A 20513-nucleotide genomic window follows, 5' to 3' on the forward strand; every position below is an offset into this window, starting at 1 on the left:
GCACCGGCCAACAAATATTTGATCTCCTCACTACTTTTTTTTTTAAATCAGATGCAATTTCATAGTTGCAAATTTTCAAATAAAACTCACATTTTTACAAGAATGGATTTATATATTTACATTTTTTTTTTCTCCAAATTGTCAGATTTTGTGTACCGCAATATTTTCTATCGTTTGTAATCTTACAAGTCATTCAGAGAATACATTCAAAATTTAGTGAGAAAGTAAAAGTTTTATTAAAAATTGCACCTTCATATTCTAAGGTGATTTTCTTCTACAAAAAAATAAAAAACAGCTTTATTCTCATAGGATTATGACTTCCAGAGAAATTACAAAAAAAAAAATCATTTCAATCAGTGAACATGTTCTCATCTAAAAGAATAAAAAAAAGTCTGTGCCAGTAATAAAAGATGTTTATTAGGGAATGATGACGCCAGAGAAACCTGAGAACAGAAAAAAAGCTCCTCTTTCAAATCAAGCCCCCCCCCAAAAAAAAGTCACAGTATATAAAAGCGATTGTCAAATGGCAGGCACTTCTTTTTTTTTTTTTTTTTTTTTTTTTTTTAACAAGACACGTCCACAAAACTGACATATTGAGACACAAATGTGTGTTCTCGTCCTCGTCAAAAAAAAAAGCAAAACAAACAAGCCATGATGACAATTATGGACAAAATTATCAGACATGGAACGTACCGTAACATTAAACAGATATCGTCTTGAAGAGTTGAAGACAACAAAACTTCGCACATTTATCTGAATCTGAGCACGTTTAGGTCGATGCTGTTGTTTTGGTTAGCGACAGACCGCAAATGGGTTTCTGTGGGTGATGCTTTACTACGTGTTGTTTTAGAGGTGCTTGTTTGCAAACGTAAACAAATTAAAAGACTCAATTAATGTATGTAACAGCCAGAAAATGGACTCAGCAGTTAACCGTGTGTCAACAATAGCGACTACAACCTAAGACAGGTGCGCTTACTAACCATTTGGAAGGCGTCTATTTGGGGTGAGGCATTTATTGGTCGCAACTATTTTTTTATTATTATTAATCGTGAACTCTAGCTACCTCTTAGTGAGATAAGGATGTTTATGGCCCCTTTCGGAGGAGTCTATATGAGGGGGGGAGTTTATTTTTCGGTGAAACATAAACCCGAACTAACACACACAAAAACCGGAACAGTTGGCAACAGCTCTGATGCCTAATTGGGTCCAGGAGCTGATTGGAGGAAGGACGGTAGATTAATTTGCATATGAACAGCCACCTTTCGAATGCTCCCTCAGCGGAATCAACGTGAACTACGATATCGATGCTACTTTCAGAAGTGATTTCAGGCAAACGTGGTGATTGTCGTCCTGAAAGCGTCATGATCCTAGACCGTGAAAGATTTTAAAGTGCAACATTTGTTTTTGTTTTGCTTTGCAGCAGCTTGACGTTGTCTTGATGTCTCTCAGGACGGATGCAGCAGCTCCAGCAGAGCTCCGACGGCTCCAAAGTAACCCTAAAGAAAAATATTTTTTAAAAAGTGCATTGTAACAAGATAAAGTCAAAAGCTCAAGATTTGTATTTTCTCTTTTGCGTGTTTGCTCACCTCGTGGCGCAGGAAGAGCGCCTTGAGTTGACCTTTGGACCAGTAGTCCATGGCGTAGGCCAGCAGCTTCATGGACAGCGTGTTGACGCGCAGGAAGTTGCCCACAAATACCACACGCTCGATGTTCTTGGGTGGGTTGGGTTGGACCAGGTCAGGAAAGCACAATGGGTTTTTGTTTTTTTGTTTTTTTTAAGTCTCGCCGTTGGATCAGTTTTTACATTGATGGATCAATGGATGTCATTGGGGAAGAAAAACTGGTTAAAAAAAATGACCATTTTGGAAAGAAAATGGCACATCTTGACATGATGAAATAAAAATAAAAAGGAGAGTTTGTTTATGTGTGGTTAAAGCGCTATATAAGAAGCAGTCCAATTACCATGTTTTTTTAAATTAATTTATTTGAAAAAAATACAAAAGGAAATTAAAGAAAACAAATATTATACTGTATTATTTTGAATGTATGTATTTTAAAGAAAAAAAGTCAACTAAATTATAATTACATTTTACAGTGGACCCCCTCCCCAGAAAAAAAAATGGCTGGGGTCCAATATATTGCAAAAAATAAAAAATAAAATAAAAAAATAAAAAATAGCCCCATTGTCATTAAAATTAAGTCTTATGCACATCTTCTTATGGCAAATATAATGTGACAAATTTCATTCTGTTCTTACAATAAAAACATTTTCATATTATGAGTGACGGCACATTTTTGGACATGAGTCAAAGAATAAAAACAATAAGAATAAAGAATAAAAGTTTCTTCTAGTCCAATAGTTCCGATAAAAGAGTGGGCATTAGAATAATGTTGCATTGCAGCGAAGTTTTTAAACTCACAATATTGTGAAATAAAGCTGCAATATTACAGCAATAGTTTCAATACAATACAAATTGTCAGATTTTTTTTTTTCAAGAGATTTGCAGGATTATAAGAATAATGTCACTTTTTTGAAAACAAAGTAGTATTTTACCCCCAAAAATAAGATGATGCATTTAAAAAATAAATGTGTATTTTTTTTCTTAAGCCTCACCCTTTTATTAAAAAAATAATAATAATAATAATAAAAAAATCATTTATTTATTTTTTCTAGGAAAATTTACAATATTACACAGACAATCAATACAATTTACTTTTTATGCAAAAAAAAAAATGGAAAAAATGGAAAAGCCAAATTTAAGACTTTTTGGCAACATTTTTGATGATCTTGTCGCAACTAGCTGAAATACCCCTTTTATTTATTTATGTATTTATTTATTTAATTTAATGGCAAGCTGAAGACGAACAGACAAAGTGATTTGGTTGAAGATGACAAACCTGGCGGCGCCTTCATAGCCCTGTACAATGCTGCTTGATCTAGACGCTCACAAGGCAGCACCGTAAAGAGGCTGAACGCACGCAGGACAGGACAGGGCGCCCACGTCGCCAAGTTTCCCCAGGACAGACAGCACGGATTTAGGCCAGTCACGTGTTCAGCGTTAATAGGAAACTCACCTCGTTGAGCGCGCACATGCGCGTGATGGAGCCGATGTTGTTGGTGATGGTGACCAGCGTGGCCCTGGCCAGGTCCTCCTTGGACACCGACTCGCGCTTCTCTTTGGACATCATGTTACCAAAACTAAAACGGGGAAAAGCAATTATTTGCTTTTGTCATACCATAAACAGTCAAAATAATACAAGAGGAAAGCAGTATTTTTTTGAAAATTAAATGGCTTTAAAGTAATACTTGACTCATTGAACAATTTTCAGCAGTGAAAAGTTTATATTTTGTCCAGAATGAAATTGATAACATCATTATTTTTCATGTAGAATTAATACCTTTAAAAAGTAATTTTTCTGCTTGCTGTCGACTGATGTTGACATCACCTGTGCTGAGAAGTAGGTAACGGCCAATCATGGCTCACCTGTTTTCTGGGTTTGGTCAGCAAACTAAGCCATGATTGATCGTTACCAATGCTTCAGCACAGGTGATGTCATCATCAGTCAACAGCAAGTAGAAAAATTACTTTTTAAAGGTATTAATTGTACATGGAAAATAATTAGGTTACCACATTAATTATAGACATAATGTTAACTTTTTACTACTGAAAATGGCTCGATGAGTCAAGTATCTCTTTAGATAATAACAAATAATGATAATGATTTCAAGGTGTCTTATCAATATTACAGAAATAATGTTATAATAAAAAAAATAATAATGAAAGTTGCAAGGGTATAAGTGACATTTCTACAATTCAGAATCTTACAATTTTTTGGAGTCATCAGATTTTGACAAAAAAAAAAAAAACTGCAAAACTGGCAGCTTATTTTCGGAAAAAAAAAAAAAAAAAAAGGCACATTACAGTCAGTCGTACAATAATGTTTTAAAAGTAAAAATGTTCACTTTTTTTACGTGCTAATTAAAAAAAATATATATATTTCAAGATAAAGTCATATGAGAAAAAAATAAATAAATATTTATTTGATTTAAAAGAATTAAGTCACATTCTTTTAAGATAGAGACAACCTTTCTGAGAAATATTATAATATAGTTGCAATATTATTATAATTCAGTTGTATTTTTTTTTGTTTAAAAAAAGTCAAAAGTCATGAGAATAAATGGTTTCACTTCTTTGAATAAAAAGTTGGAATCTTGCAAAGATACAGCTGTTTTTTTGGTTTTTTGCATTGCATGTTTTTCATTTAAATTTTTTGATTTGGCAAGTTAGACCTTTTTCTTTTTTTCTTTTTTTTAAACAGTCACAAAACTGTGTAGTATCACAAGAAAGATGTGGGTTTGTTTTTTTTCCAGATGTCGTACATACAGATAAGAGGAAATTATTTTGAGATGTAAGTATATTTTGGAGGAAAAAACTATAAATTCAACATTTTTTTTTTTTTTTTGCTTTGACTGCATCCTTAATGTGTTTCTACATGTTTTTCTAATCGTTTCTCGTCGTATCGTAATTTTATTTTTTTGTATTATTGATTAGATTTTATTATTATAATCATTTATGTTGTTATTTTTAAACTGAGCGGGCGGGCGGAGCACAGTCGTACCTGGAAGCCACAGCCCAGCCCGGCAGTCCGAAGCGCTCGTAGTCGCCTCCGTAGATGTCCCTGACCAGTTTGTCCACGCGGGTGCTCTCGCCCTGCGACGCCATTTGCAGAGCTTCCTCGAAGGTGGAGCAGCCCGTCAGCAGGCAGCACAGGCCCAGGAACGTCCCGCCGCCTAGGCTGAACATTTAACACAGTCATTATCGCTTTGTAAAAAAAAAAAAAAAAAAAAAAAAAAAACAGCATCCAGACAAAGCACCTGGTCCCGGTGACCCGCTTGTAGTTGTTCTCCGAGTAGACGGCCATGATGCTGACGCCGGAGCCGATGTTGACCAGCAGCAGCGGGTACGGGTTCTCCAGCGCGTACGGACGCTGCACGCAGCGCTCCGGCTCGGCCGGGTTCTCGAAGTAGTAGCACTCGGACGGGCCACTGGACACCACGGCGTCGATGTACAGCACGCCACGGATCAGGCAGTCCAGCTCGTCCAGCTTGTGCAGCTGCAGGTCGGCCATCTGGATTGGTGGAAAGAGATCAGGTGACATCAGCAAACACGTGCAACTTTATTATCTTGCGGTGATGTTATGAAATTGTGTCTTTTTTAATCCACCCTTTCATCTTTGTGTCTGTTTTTTGGCCACTCTTTTATCTTGGTTCATCTTGAGTAAATATTTCATGGATTTTATATTAGGGTTGTATTGTATTTAATTTAAGTCCATTCAAGTTGTATTAAATATACACAATTATTGTCCTGATTTGATGTTATCAATTATTACCTAATAAATGTTTTTTAATCATCTAAATAAAATATTGCTAATTTTAATAAAATATTTTCTGAAAACAAAAATTAGTTAAAATGATTTTTAAATATTTGAACACGTTATGCAATTAATAGGTAAATTCATTAGTTAAGAAGCTTTAATTTTTTCTGTATTTTATATTTAAGGGTTATGCATTTGTGCATTTCCTGTTCACAAAATTATTTAGCTACATTTTTTTTAAGTAAGTTTAACATGTTTGAAAAAAAAAACAAGTTTAACAGCTATATTAATTTAACATAACATCATTTTCAAAGTAGCTATTCATGACAATTTGAAAAATAAGAATGGAAAAATGTATATAAAAATATAGTCATATTAAAGAATAGAATATCTATACTGCAATGTTATAATAATTTAATTAAAATTCATATCTTATATTTACATATTTTCGTATCTTCTTATTGCAATGTCATATTTTTGCATTTAACTAGTATGCTGTTGTTAAGAATTGTTTCATATATTAAAAAATAAAAAACAAATTATTCGGAAAATAAATGTAAAAAAAAATCTAAGAAAGTAAATGGTGAAATGAATTTGAATTATATATTTATTTTTTATTTAATGTTTTATATTCAAAATAAATATTTAATCATGAATAAATGTAATCAATAAAATATTAAATGGTAATATAATTCCATTTAACTACTAAATTAGAATAATTGTCCAATTCTGTGTAATTCACGTAAGAATTTCAAGTTTTATACATTTGTGCATTTCCTGTTCACAAAATTATTCAGTTAGAAATATTTAAAAAAAAAAAAAAAAAAGTTTACCATAATTGAAAAAAAAATAAGTTTAACAGCTAAATGAATTCAACATAACATCCTTTGCAAAGTAGTTATTCATGACAATATGAAAAATAAGAATAATGGCCAAACTAATATAAAAATACTTCAATTAATTGTACAGTCATACTAAAAAAAATGAATATACTGTATATACTGCGATGTTATAATAATTCAGTTAAAATTCACATCTTATATTTAAATATTTTAGTATCTTATTATCACAATGTCATATTTTTGCATTTAATTAGTATTGTTAAGAATTGTTTCATATAATAAAAAAAAAATATTCAAAAAATAAATGTAAAAAAATCTAAGAAATTATACATAAACGGTCAAATGAATTTGAATATATTTATTTTTATTTAATGTTTTATATTCAAAATAAATATTTAATCATGAATAAATGTAATAAATAAAATATTCCATCCATGGTAATATAATTTCAATGAATTACTAAATTAAGTAATTGTCAAATTCTGTGTAATTCAAGTAAGAATTTCAAACAATTAAGATGACAATCTATCCCTAAAAGCGTTCTCTTTTGGTCGACGTTGCCGCAAGTTTGGTTTGGAAACGCACCGTGCGGAAGTCGGCCTCAAACTTGTAGGCGCCGCCACCGGTGGCGCAGAGGCTGGTGTGCAGGCTGGAGAAGTGCTTGTTGCGGCCCATCTGCAGGAAGGCGGGCAAGTCGTGCGTGGGGAAGCGGATGAAGTGCAGGTTGCCCGTGCGGCCGCACAGCGTCAGCTCCCGCAACTCCAGGTGCACGTCGCGGATGCCCGTGGTGCCGTACGCCGTGTTGGACGTCAGGTAGCGCCGGATGCTCTTCAGGTTCTCCACCTCCTCCTGCTCCTCCTCCGCCGTGATGTCACGCGGCTCGAAGTACACCAGCTTGACCAGCGTGCCGCCGATGTCCATGCCGAACCACGGGAAGGCTGCGTTTCAATGGCAACATTCACAAAAGTATTTTGTATCTGTTTCCATTTTGTATCAATTAGCATTAGAATACAGCTAAATTTCATCAATTGAAATTCCTGGTAAAAGCACTGTCAAAAAGCTTGTTGCAACATAGCCCTGGCTGATTTCTTATACTCTGTTGTCACCTGATGGCCGTTTTTTTGTAATAACAACCATTGCTTTAAGCCACCTCTTCACATCAGAAGCTGCATCAAAGTCTTCTGTATGCTCTTGCATTAAATAAAAAAGGGTAAATACGTTTTGGGGAGTGATGGACAAAGTATTAAAAAACGTGTTTACACGCTTTTGGAATTGAATGAGTTAAGACCAAAACACCAGTGTATAATAAAGCTGACGTTATGCAGATGGCTTGCTGAAAAATACATGGGTAGATGTTAGAAAACCTGAAAAAAATAATCGCATATTCATAAATACAATCGTAATATTAGTGGGGAAAATGCAATTACATTATTTTCTAAAATTGTTCATCTCTATTTTACATGACATTCTATGTACTATAAGGCTGCACAATATATTAAAAAAAATATCTTTATTGTGATATTGGCTCATGCAATATGCATATAGCAAAGACATGCAATAAGTTTCATATGGAATTTGATGCTTTTATCTGAATTTTAACCAGTCAGTCGCTAACTAAAATGTGCACCACCATCCAATAGTTGATTATCGAAAGGTAATTACTATTAATTAACTAATATTATATTGAGTTTGCTTATTTTGCTGCATTAAAAAAAAATGTAATTCTTTCATTAGATAATAAAAATGGAATTTCTTTAGATACACGTTAAATATTGCAATAATATCGATATCGCTATATTCAGCAACCTTATCGCATATCGCATGATTTTCTAATATCGTGCAGCCCTAATATACAAGAAGTTGCCAATGAATATATATAAACAGAATATTATACTGTGCATATGCCATCTTAAGCAGATTTGAGTGTGACCAAAAGCAGCAACAAACAATAGGTCGCAGCATTATTGTGTCAATAATCTATTATGTCAACAAATGAGACTGAATGAAAAGGCAAAACTATACTTTACTGTAGTGTATATGCAGATATAAATGTGAACAAAAAGTAGCAAAATTAGTCAGCAGCATTACTATACAATCATACAAGTACACTGTGGATATGACTGCACTAAAAGCAGTAATAGTCAAAAGTCAACATGAAAGCAGTTGAGAATACGTCTGCTTGACTATATTTTCAGATGTGAACAAAAAAGCAGCAACAATTGTCATCAGCATCGTTTGCGACAACATAAGTATACAGTCGACCGATAACTGACAAACTAAACATAAACAATTAAGTTTTTCTATTGGTTGTACCTAATCAAGTGTACAGTTGTGTTAGGGAGGTAAATGATGATGATGATGATGATGATGATGTTGATGATGATGATGATGAACACATGACGGCATGCAGCTTCATCCGCACACCCCACAGTGATCATCATCATCATCATCATCATCATCAGAGGAACAGTGTGTACCGCCAACGCCATCTTGTTGCAAAACATAATTGAGTCCAACACTTCATAACGCAAATATTACCTTGTAACGCCACTGTCGACCATTTCTGTGTACATCAAAGCCCGCGAATTTAGGCCGACATTTTCCCTTCATTCATTCATGTGTCTGACTCATTAAAAATAAAAAAAATGTTACTGACCAGTCGTCCATACTAAGATTAAAAAAGTCTTCTTCCCAGTAAATTCAAAATAAGTCAACTTTTTCTTTATTATTTTTTTTTCAAGGCACTAAAAGACTTACGCGGCCTGCTCTTCTTCACGGAGTCGCTGCGAAGCCTCGGCATCGCGTCGGAGGCGCGGCGGGGCGACGGAGTATGTCCGGCCGGCGGGTCCGCCGCCGCTGCCTCCTTGTCGGCCTCACTCCGGAGAAGACAGCCCGAGCCCGGCACGTCTTTGTTGGAGCGCGTCTGCTTCTTCGTGGGCGTTTCGTCCTCGTCGTCCGCGCTGTCATCATCGCGCTGGTGATGCCCGTTGGACGCCATTTAAAAAAACAAACAAAAAAACCCCAAAAACAAACAAAGAGCGAGTGGGCTAATTTACGACATAGATGCGGTTGTTAATGGTAACGGGGGCGGGGAGTTGATGCTGGCTAGCTGGGAATAAAAAAAACAAAAAACAAAAGGCCGAGGACGAAGAAGCTAATTCCCGAGCTAACTAGCTAAATTACCTTGCCGCTTTGCTTGTTCTGTGTGTTCTTTGTGAGGTGGGCGTGGCCATCATTTGATTGACGGGTGAGGAGCCAATCACAACGAGAAACATGCCTAAAGAAGTAAGTGTAAAAATCCGTTTGTCAAAACATTATGTGAGCACAATCTTTAGTAATTACCGGTAACACTTAATAAAAAATGAAGGCAATAGAATGAGCTACGCTTCTTTCTTGTCATACAAAATCTCTGAAAATTCTGCTGGAACCGCATAAATATAATTACTTGAGCCTTGAACGTAACCCCTGGTGGTTACATTGAAGGCTACGCAGGTCAGTGATGAGGTCAATGCACGGCATTTCCTACGCCTGTTGCTCCAAAATGAGCAGGGTGACTCCAGTTGGTGTACTCGGTGGTAAATTTCGCTTTGAAAAACACCCCGACGGGATTTTAGATAAAACAAAAGTAATTTGCGTTTAATTAATTAATAATTGCTGAATTGCACCCAATTAATATGATGCTGTTATGTTTTGAGCAATACACGCATAACTGCATACAAGCATTTAATCAATGTTTGCAAATGACATTCAGATAATAAAATGCATTAATGTCAAAATATTACAGTATTTTGTATTTATTTTATATTACGCGCATACGCAAGTAATTTAGCTGATTAATCGTGATTAATCAAAATTAAAGTGTGATTAATCAGATTAAAAATTTTAATCGTTTGACAGCACTAATATATATATATATATATATATATATATATATATATATATATATATATATATATAAACTCGAAATATTCAATAAAATTACAAATAATCAAAACATGACAATCACCATTGTTTGGTACAATTTTATTATCACATTATAGGCTCTATAGTCACATGCATCACTATTTACAAAATGTTTGTTTTTTTTTCCTTAATAGGACTCTTTATTTATGACACATTTTCACCGGTCAGCAGCACCATTGCTCTCCCTGTTTTTCACATTTTTACACTTGTATGGCAGCCCGTAACATGAAAAGATCAATTTGACGGCGGCTGTTTTGACCCTGCGACCCAAACCATGACCATCACTTGACTCGCAAAACTGGACTGATTGTTTTACGAGTATATGTGGTTAGCCTTTTTTTTTTTTTTAAACAAAAATTAATAATAATAACACCATTAACCTGAAATAGACCATTTCTCTTGGACTTTAAAATGACTAAAATATCTATGGATTTTTACCTTATTAAAATAAACTGTACATAATTTAAGTGCACATTTTAGCACTTTTATATTCTTTTTCATCTTTTGTGGTCTCTTGAACTACTTTGAAATACAAAGGTACAGTATATTTATTACAAAAAAACAAAAAAACTTTGACTTAAATCTCATGTATCTCCCCATTTTAGAACCAGTGCCTGAATGACAAACATTTAAAAAAAAAATTCTAATAATTCGATTAAAACATGGCATTAAAATAGTCTATTGTGAGTATCCAGCTTAGCACAATAATGCATTTTCAATAAATAAATAAAAATATCTACAAAGTGCTGATTCTACATACTTAGCATTTAGCGTTAAAACCATCACATCCTTTCATAACAATAAGGCACCTGTAAGATGGTCTCCTTAAAGCAGTGATTGACAACCAGTGCTGCGATATATCATTGTGCAATGACAGATCATCGGGTGTGCTACAGGAAATTATGCAGTTTAATTTAAAGTCCCTGCAAAGCAAAAATAAAATCTTATCTGTCCTGACATACCAGAGAGAATGGTGTCATTAACAAGACTGCCAAATTTGAATACAAAACGCGGCAAGTACTGTATAAAAAAAAAAAAAAAAATGAGGATCCAAAATGGTGAAAATAGAGCCCTGCTTTCAGTGGTCGCATGTACACTGAAAGCGCTCCACAAATGAACATGTGTTCAGATCAACAGTTCACTTTCCCTGGAGTGTCTCGTTTATTTATATGAATTATGAACCCACGCAACACAAAACCGAGGCAGTGATGTGGATGCGAAGTGCAGGCTAACGTGCTAGCAAGCTAGCGGGTTAGCAAACAGACCGGCGGCCGGGTTGTCTGGAATGACCGCACTCCTTACTTAAAGGGGAAGACAACCTTAAACATTTCTTGACAATGTTATGTTACCTCACTCGTCTAAAACATGACATTCTGATGAATATTACATTTGTGGAATATGAGTTATGCGTCAAAATCCAGATGTTTGTATCCATCTCCCTAGGCGGCCATTTTGCCACTTGCTGTCGACTGAAGATGACATCACAGCTGCGCAGTGCTCAAGCAAATGACCAATCACAGCTCACCTGTTTTCTGAAGCTGAGCTGTGATTGGTTGTACGATCGCTTGCCGAAAAAAAAAAAAATTGCCGCGACCTGAAATGGATTAAAAATGGCTGGATTTTGCTGCTTAACCAACGCAATATTAACCAGAATACTGTATTTTTTAAGAATAATGTTTTGGTTAGATAATCAGGGATGGCCAACTTGTGCCAGAAAGCTCAAGTGCTGTACTTGGGCATCTTGTTGCCCCGCGCCCCCCCCTCCAAAAAAATCCTGGCAATCTAGCGAGTGTGCTGAACTGCATTTTGGTGTTATGTTATTTTTCACCATTTCAGTTCAGTTAAATTCAAAACAGGGCCATGTGACAGACTTAAGAGTCACAACGTGCAGTTAGCTAGCTAGCTAGCTAGCTAGCTATTTAGTTAGTTAGCTAAGCCTACTCCCAAAAATGCATAATCCTTTTGGCTAGTCCACTGATGTGGCTGCTTTGGAGCGCCCCATTGTTGGCCCTGGGTGCACGCGTCATAAAGACCAAGTCCAAGCTGTTAACAACACTTCTCTGTGCTGTGTCAAATTTAGAAGACATTAATCTTTACTTTACAGAGACTTGAATTGGCCAGAAATGCATTTACTGACTCCAAAGTGGTTGAGGGAAAAAAAGAAAAACTAGCTAACGCTAAAGCTCTCCTCCCTCAATGCTTCAACTTCCACGCCAACAACAGTGCACAGGCGCCCACTCCCACCGCCGTCGCCATCAACTTGGCGTTGGCGCCCAGCATGCCGCGGGGGGCCGGCTTCTCAGGTTCGTCGGGGCACACAGTCGGCGAGGCGGGCTCCTGGACGGCGGCGGCGGCGCCGTTGACCACACGCTGGCCGTCCAGGTTCAGCGCCGATGGCTGCTGGGAGACGTGCACCACGTTGACCCGCGTTTCGTCCTCGTCGTCGTCATCGTCCTTGCTTATTTCCAGACGGTCTGTGTCGCCAGAGTATGGCGGCTCCAGCGACGATCCGGATCCGGCGGCGTCGGAGTTCGGATCGTCTTGCGGCAGGACGCTGGTAAGCTTGCGGGGCGTGCTCAGGCACACTGAGGGCGGGTCGGGCGCGGCGGGTTCGACGGGGCTCGCGGGCGCGCTTCCTGTCTCTGTACAGTTCTCGATGACGGTCTGGAAGTGGGAAACGAAGCAACGTTTTTGATGTGCCATATGAATTCACCTGTCTAACGGAACGTATGGTGTTCCGCAGGGTTCAATTCTGGGGCCTCTGCTGTTTTCATTGTATCTGCTCACTTGCAGCTATTTTCGCTCCCGGCTGTTTTACTGGATTTTGACTGATTTTGCAAGGCCCACAGAATATTGTGTTCTATTGCTATAAAAACATGGAACTTACCAAAGGAAAGATTCTAGTCTCTTCTTTCGTTTTGCAGCAATTAGTATTAGAATATCGCTAAGTTTCATCATTATTCACAAATCTGTTTAAAACACTGGGGAGCATGGCCCTAATTGATCTCTTATACTCTGCTGCCAACTTCTGGCCGTTTGTGTCATAACTACCACTGCCTTATGTGTTCTCTTTAGTTCAGACACTGCATCAAAGCCTTCTTTCTGTATGCTCTAGCATAAAAAATAAATAAATAAATAAAAAACATCAAAGAAAAACAAACTAACAAACGTATAAATACGTTTTTCGGACCATGGCAATATTTAAAATAGAACGTGTTTATACGTTTTTGGGAGCAAATGAGTTAAGTTATGAATCCAACTGGAGGTCGCTCTCTGACGTTAGCACAATTAGCAAACCGGGATTTTGGAAGAGAGTCTAGGTCCTAAAATTGATGATATAGTTTTCTATGTAGTAAGATGTGTGTACGTTAGGGACATAAAGAGAAAAACAATCAGTCAATTTTCCCACCGATGATAGAAGGGCTATAATCAGCTGATTTAATTTAATGTAATCAATCGGTCAGCCCCTAGTTACTACATCCAAAGTCATATGCTGCTTTTTGCTTCTCACCTGTGGAGGCGGAGCTTCTGACATATCTTCAGCCGGCGGTGTAACTGCGGTAACAGGCGTGACCTCCTCCACCGGCGGGGCGGTTTCCTGCACGGGGGCCCTCTCGGGGGTCGAGGGGGCCACATCCAAGTCGACGGGACTTTCTGGCAGGCTTTCGATGACGTCGGACGCGGCGGTAGCCTGAGCGGACTCGCAGTTGAACGAAACCTCTTCAGGTGTCATCGCTTGGGCGTCCTCGACGGCACATTCGGAGTTTTCCTCGGGTTCCGGGTGATCCCGGTCTGCCGCTTGCGGAGGAGGCGAGGGCGAGGGCGGTGTCTCCGGGGCGGAGGTGGCAAGCGGAGGTTCGGGGGCAGCAGGAGTCGGGACCGCCTCCGGCTCCGCGTGGACTTGAGGAGGGGAGGGGGGAGAAGCGGCAGCCTGGCTGGGGCCGCTGGACTCGGGTCCCGGGAGGTGAGCGGCGGACGGAGCCGGGTGGACGTGAGCCTTCACCACGGTGGTCGGAGGTGAGCTGGGGGTGGAGTCTACACAAAACCATGATGAAATAATTCATTAATTATTTAATTCATTCATTCATCTACACAAAATGATGATGAATCAAGATGAATTCATCCACAAAAAACAGACTCACTTGAGCATGATATTAATGCAATTAACCGAAATTCAACTACAATTTCAGTTATTACACTCCACAATTATAAAATTGGCATCGTCGGAAACAAAAATAAAAGATTATTAATACTAATTTTGAGTTGTTTAAATGCATATATTTAAACTTTTTAAAATAACTCATTTCATAAATAAAAAATAAATACCGTAATCTTGTTTGGCCCTAAAGAAACGTGCATAATTATAGTTATATTTATATAAATATTGATTTATTTATTTTATTTATTTATGGTGAATATAATTACAACATGGAGTTGTTTCAATGTATATATTTAAACTTTTCAAAATAACTAAATGAATAAAAAAATTTGTTTGGCCCAAAAAGAAAGTCGCATAATTATAGTTTATTATATTTATATAAATACTTATTTATTTATTTATAATGAACATAATCACAACATGGAGTTGTTTAAATGTAATATTTAAACTTTTTAAAATAACTAATTAAAAAAAAAAAAAAGCTTGCGTAATTCTAGTTTATACATATATACACATACATATATATATATATATATATAATTTAAACTTTTTAAAATAACTAATTTAAATTTTAAAAAATCTTGTTTGGTACAAAAGAAACTTGCGTAATTATAGTTTATAATATTTATATAAATATGTATTTATTTATTTATTTATTCATTCATTTATTTATTTATTTATTTATAGTGAACATAATTAAAACATGGAGTTGTTTAAATTTATATATTTAAACTTTTGAACCAAACAAGATTTATTAAATTAGTCATTTTAAAATAAAATAAAAAAATATATATATATATAACACAATAATCTTTGAGTTTTGTTTACAAATATGCCAATTTTGTAATTGTGGAGTGTAATAACTGAAATTGAATTTCGATTAATTGCACTGCCCTACCATAATGTGTAAAATAAATACATAAAATGTACATAAATAAGTGACATTGCTTCTTTTCAAAATGCTTCGTATTTAACTTTGTATTAGTTTTAGTTTTAAATGTATGGTATGCAAGATAATTTTAAAAAATGTCACTAAGTGTTGTGTAATGAGCTGAAATTCTCACATGCATGTACGGACGTACAGCAATACCGAAATAAATACTTGAAAAATCACTCCCGAAAGCTCGCGTATGACCTTAAATCGACACAGACGGGGGAAAAAAAAAAAAAAGGACATTTTGTGCTATCAGCTCCTCTCAATAGCTCACAAAGTCAAAGCAAAGACGAGGACTAAGTTCGACGACGCTTACCGCCGGCGCCTCTGAGCTTGTCGTACTCGGCGCGGACCTCTGCGGCGATGGTGGTGTGCTCGCACTTCTCCAGAGCGCGGATGAAGTGCTCGGGCCAGCTCTCGCGCCGCTTCAGGCAGTCCAGCAGCAGCACCATCCCGTTGAAGTTGCCGCACATCTCGCGCTTGGCCTCGATGGTCTCCTGACGGCAAGCGATCGTACAATCGTTTATACCGGAAGAAACTTGGGTAGCAAGCCACATGCTGCTTCAGCCTGCTAATTAGGGATGTAACAATAACGACGATATCGCGATATTAAAACTGCCACAGTATATCGTCGTCGTGATGTCAGGATATTAAAAGCAGAACATCTGTCAACAAAAGTCAGGTTGGTTTCCATTTGTGCAGTTCTAGCACCCTCTGGTGGCTAGTTTTTTTTAGTGCCGTTTCACTTTCATAAGGCATCTTTTGGCCCTTCTATGCTTAATATGCAATATTAAGTGTTGAGATTGTAGGTTGTTTATATTAGGGGTGGGAACCTCTGTGTACTTCACGATACGATACGCGATACAAGGCTCACGATAACGATTACTTCACGATATGACGATACTGCGATTATCGATATATTGGTCAGGTCATAAATCCATGACAATCTACGATAAAGTAATCATAAAATAATAATAATAATATAAATAAATAATAAATAAAATAATCTATAAATAAATAATAAAAACAAACCAATAAAAAATTAATAAAAATTAATTCATAATATAATAATAATAATAATATAAAGATAAATACATAATATAATGTATAAATATGTATCTATATAAATTAAATCAATGCGAGAGTCTCACCCGGTCGTGAGAGGTCAGACACGGCAAGTGGACCATGATCTCCCGCACTTTGACCGTGCTGACGATGGTCGGCATGTTGGTGCGCAGGTAACCGTCGTACAGCTTGTCCTGAGCAAACGACATCTGCGAAGAAAGCACAACAATGTATAATTGTTTCCCTCCCAAACACGGGAAATTATGTTACATTTAAAGCAGCAGCAGCATCCGCGCTTGCTAGCAAGGCTAAACTTAAAAGGATACTTGACTCATTTAGCTAGTAAAAAGTTCATATTTTGTCTAAAATTAATTTGATAGCGTCATTGTTTTTCATGTTCAATTACTGGCAGCCATTTTCATAGAAGCAATCTGCTTTACCTGTTTTACTGGATTTTGACCCGTTTTGCAAGGCCCACAGAATATTGTGTTCTATTGCTATAAAAACATGGAACCTACCAAAAGAAAGATTAAAGTCTCTTCTTCCATCAGGGAAAAAAAAAAAAAAAAGTATAATTCTAGACAATTAGCATGAGAATATAGCTAAGTTTCATCATTATTCTCAAATCTGTTTAAAACAGTGGGGAAAAGAGCTTGTTGCAAAATGGCCCTGGTTGATCTCTTATACTCTGCTGCCACCTGCTGGCTGTTTGTGTAATAACTAACAATTTCTGCAACCGTTCTTTGTAGTTGAGAGGCTGCATCAAAGCCTTCTGTATGTTCTAGCATAAAAAACAACAACCATAAAAACGTATAAATACATCTTTGGCACAATTAAAAAATTTAAAATAGAAAGTATTCATACGTTTGTGGGAGCAAATTAGTTAAACACTTTGAAAAACACATTTTGTCACTTATTGTCGACTGGAAATGACATCGCAGGTGCTCAGAGCGCAGATAACGACCAATCACAGCTCACCTGGGTTTGGTCATGTGACATTTGCAAACTGAACCATGATTGGTCGTTACTTGTTTCCTGAGCACATGTGATGTCATTTTGCACTTTATAAAAAAAAATTTTTTTAAATCATTAAAGAGTTGGTTAAATAATTACTAAAATACATTAATAAAAATAATCAAATTAATAAAAATACATTCACAAATTTGGGTTAATTTTAACAAGGAATGGGTGCGTACTATTACCGATTTTAATATATTGGGTACTCGTGGAGGCTGCCAATACCAGCCACTGATACTTAAAGGGATACTTGACTCATTGAACAATTTTCAGCAGTGAAAAGTGAATATTTTGTCCAGAATGGATTTGATAACTTCATTATTTTTCATGTACAATTAGTATCTTTAAAAAGTATTTTTTCGACTTGCTGTCGACTGATGTTGACATCACCTGTGCTGGGAAGTATGTCACGACCAATCATGGCTCAGTTTGCTGACCAAGCCCAGAAAACAGAAAACATTAATTATAGACAAAATGTGAACTTTTTACTGCTGAAAATTTCTCAATGAGTCGAGTATCCTTAGGGGTGGGGGGGAAAAAAAAAAAATCTGACATCGAGTAAGTCCTCCTCATCAGTAGTTGGCGCTATGATGCCGCAGTTTGACACATCGAATCATCTGAGTCAGAAAGAAAGGTCTTTGTACATTTTTTGTCTTTGTGTTAAATAACATTGAATGTAATCAAAAGCACTGGAGGTATCAGTACTCACTAATCGATGAATACTCCAAATGTGAACACTCGTAATGGTATAGGTCTGAAATTTTTTTATATCTTATGCTGCATTTGAGGATGGTCGGGAGTCGGATGTATCGGAGTTGGTTTTTCCCAGTTCCAACCTGAAAGCGTTCGAGGCGAAACTAAACAATCAAAATGGCGGATAGTGGTAAATTGTTTTTTATTTTGGTCCTCAAAACTCATTTTTACCTCCAACATACTTACCTTCTTGCAATTTTGCTACATTTATTGTTTTAATCTTATTTCATAAGCATTCCATACAGTTCAGTAGTTCACCGTATAATTTCATGCCGGGATATAGCGGCATATTGTCACATAAGTTGCGTTACGTGGAGTTATGTCAAATATTTATGAATGAAGAAAGCTATGGCCGCCATTGTAGAATGACGTCACTTGTAGTCCGTCGGTGAGGTCGCGGTCCATCTTCGCAAGTGGAATTTCCGAGTTCAAGTTCCCGTACACACTTCCTGGTTTGAACTCATTCGCAGCAAAACATCCCTAATTTTAATCCAGCACTTTTTTGAGAGTACTTATTGTTGTAAAACCCATTTATATAGTGTGTAGACGCCCGTCCAAACAAACATCCTCTCAAGGATCTGTCGCAACGTTACATCAGTTTCGTCCCACCACACGGCGGCGGCCATTTTATTGAAAGACTCTCACTTTCACTTTCATCTCCTGCTTCCTTGTTTACTCATCATGGCTAAACAGAACTGAACAAATTGACCACAAACGATCTCAAAGATGGTAATGGAACGGATTTGTTTCCTCACTTTTCACTCCTGGAGCCCTCTGAAAAATGAAAGTGAAAGTAAAAGTGAGAAAGAAACTGAAAGTGATTACAAAATAATAAATAAGGACTTTAGCACAACACAAGGTCAAACTTGTGAATTACACGAGTGAAGAGAGAAAATAAAAAAAGGTAAATCTGTCAGTTATTAATCACCTTTCACTCCCTATGGAAACGTCACTTTTTTTTTTTTGCTTTCCAGCTCGTTGTGTTGTGTCCACTTTTCTTTTGTTTGCACTAAACATTGGGGAATGTCACTTTGGGGCCTGGATCGCCTCAGCTCACCTGGACTCGGGTGGTCAGGTGTCAGCACACTAAAATTAGGTAGGTGCGTTGTGTAAAAAGCTTTGTGTGTGTGGTGGCATGACAGCTTGCAGATTAACAAGGAAGCGCACACACATGTTTAAGGAAGGGTGACAGCTCCTTGAAACAAGGACAACGGTCGACCTCTAGGCGATATTCCAATAACACTTCTTGTGATATTATTATCATCATATTAACGCCACTGTGTAACTTTACTATTATTATTAGAACAAAACAACACAAAAAACAGGTTGACTTTCTAATTATAGCCCACAACTGGGAACGCTTCTTAAACTCGTTTAGTAGCACATGAATGACTCACACCGATACTCAACTGTGTGAAAACTCCCCTAAAAGACAACACGAGTATATATATTTTTTTTCAATTTTAAAGAGTTTTTAGGTGAACATGAATCCCCCGACGCCACAGTGCTTCAACTGCCGCGGTCGCGGGAATAAAACGTCATTTATTCGACGCGACGAGGAGCAAACGGCGGGAAAAGTGGACCGATGGCCGAGTTCCAGTGCTCACCTTTCGCGTGCGTGGGCTGCTGCTGCTCGCCGAGTGTCACCTGAAGACCAAATCCCGCACTAAAGCCGTCCAGCACAAGTCGGCTGCTCCTTTCCACGCACATCTGCCCCGGCTCCACCCCCTCCGCGCCTTCCCATTGGACGAAGAAGCCGCCCGTCTACGCGGGGACCAATCAGTGCGGGGTGAACGCGGGAGGGGGGCGTGTCTTTAGGGCTCCTAATCCAATGTCAATGCTCTGCTGTCAGGATTAGATTTGATCTCGATTTCTGCTTTTACATCTGTCTCTAATCCCGTCAAGATAATCCGCGCGCGCGGACAAGGACGAGGCACACTAATAAAAACACACTCACTAATAAATACGTTGTGTTTTAATTAAAAAACAACAACAACATAACCTTTATCGCTTGTTTTCCAACCACTGCCCAATTATATCCTCATTGAGAGCCTACAAATCATTTAAAGAAAATTAAATGTACAAAATATCAACCATTCTACTTACACAGAAAGTAACTGTATGTATGATTGAAAATCTCGAAGTGTTTACTTGTTTAATAAAATAAAAAATAAATGAAATGTATAAATTAAACATTATTGCATCACATATTAAATAAAAAAATACAAAAATACCCACTTTTCACCCCATAAAGTGATCGTAGACAAATAAACTATAGGGTAAAGTTAAAAATTAAACTTAATAATATGCCCAAATTGTCTGCAGTGCTCTCCTGTAACCACACGATGGCGTCATGTCCACATTGTACTATTGATAGGAGTGAAAAAGAGCAAGAAACAGGCTT

General features: G+C 37.1%; 2 protein-coding genes across 2 annotated transcripts; both read right to left on the minus strand.

The window, feature by feature from the left end:
- Positions 1 to 103: 103 nt before the first annotated feature.
- Positions 104 to 9448, minus strand: pank2 (pantothenate kinase 2). The gene is made up of 7 exons (XM_077537868.1): positions 8976 to 9448; positions 6804 to 7156; positions 4877 to 5130; positions 4621 to 4797; positions 3076 to 3199; positions 1587 to 1712; positions 104 to 1496 (listed from the first exon to the last, which is right to left on the minus strand). Exons 1-7 carry the CDS (start codon positions 9214 to 9216, stop codon positions 1446 to 1448), a joined length of 1326 nt encoding a protein of 441 aa, XP_077393994.1. The 5' UTR covers positions 9217 to 9448; the 3' UTR covers positions 104 to 1445.
- A 772-nt stretch (positions 9449 to 10220) lies between these two features.
- mavs (mitochondrial antiviral signaling protein) lies at positions 10221 to 19824 on the minus strand. Its single transcript, XM_077539577.1, has 5 exons — positions 19717 to 19824; positions 16426 to 16548; positions 15591 to 15771; positions 13693 to 14216; positions 10221 to 12845 (listed from the first exon to the last, which is right to left on the minus strand). Exons 2-5 carry the CDS (start codon positions 16546 to 16548, stop codon positions 12375 to 12377), a joined length of 1299 nt encoding a protein of 432 aa, XP_077395703.1. The 5' UTR covers positions 19717 to 19824; the 3' UTR covers positions 10221 to 12374.
- Positions 19825 to 20513: the final 689 nt, after the last annotated feature.

The sequence above is a fragment of the Festucalex cinctus genome, chromosome 12, assembly GCF_051991245.1.
Source record: "Festucalex cinctus isolate MCC-2025b chromosome 12, RoL_Fcin_1.0, whole genome shotgun sequence".
NCBI lineage: Eukaryota > Metazoa > Chordata > Actinopteri > Syngnathiformes > Syngnathidae > Festucalex > Festucalex cinctus.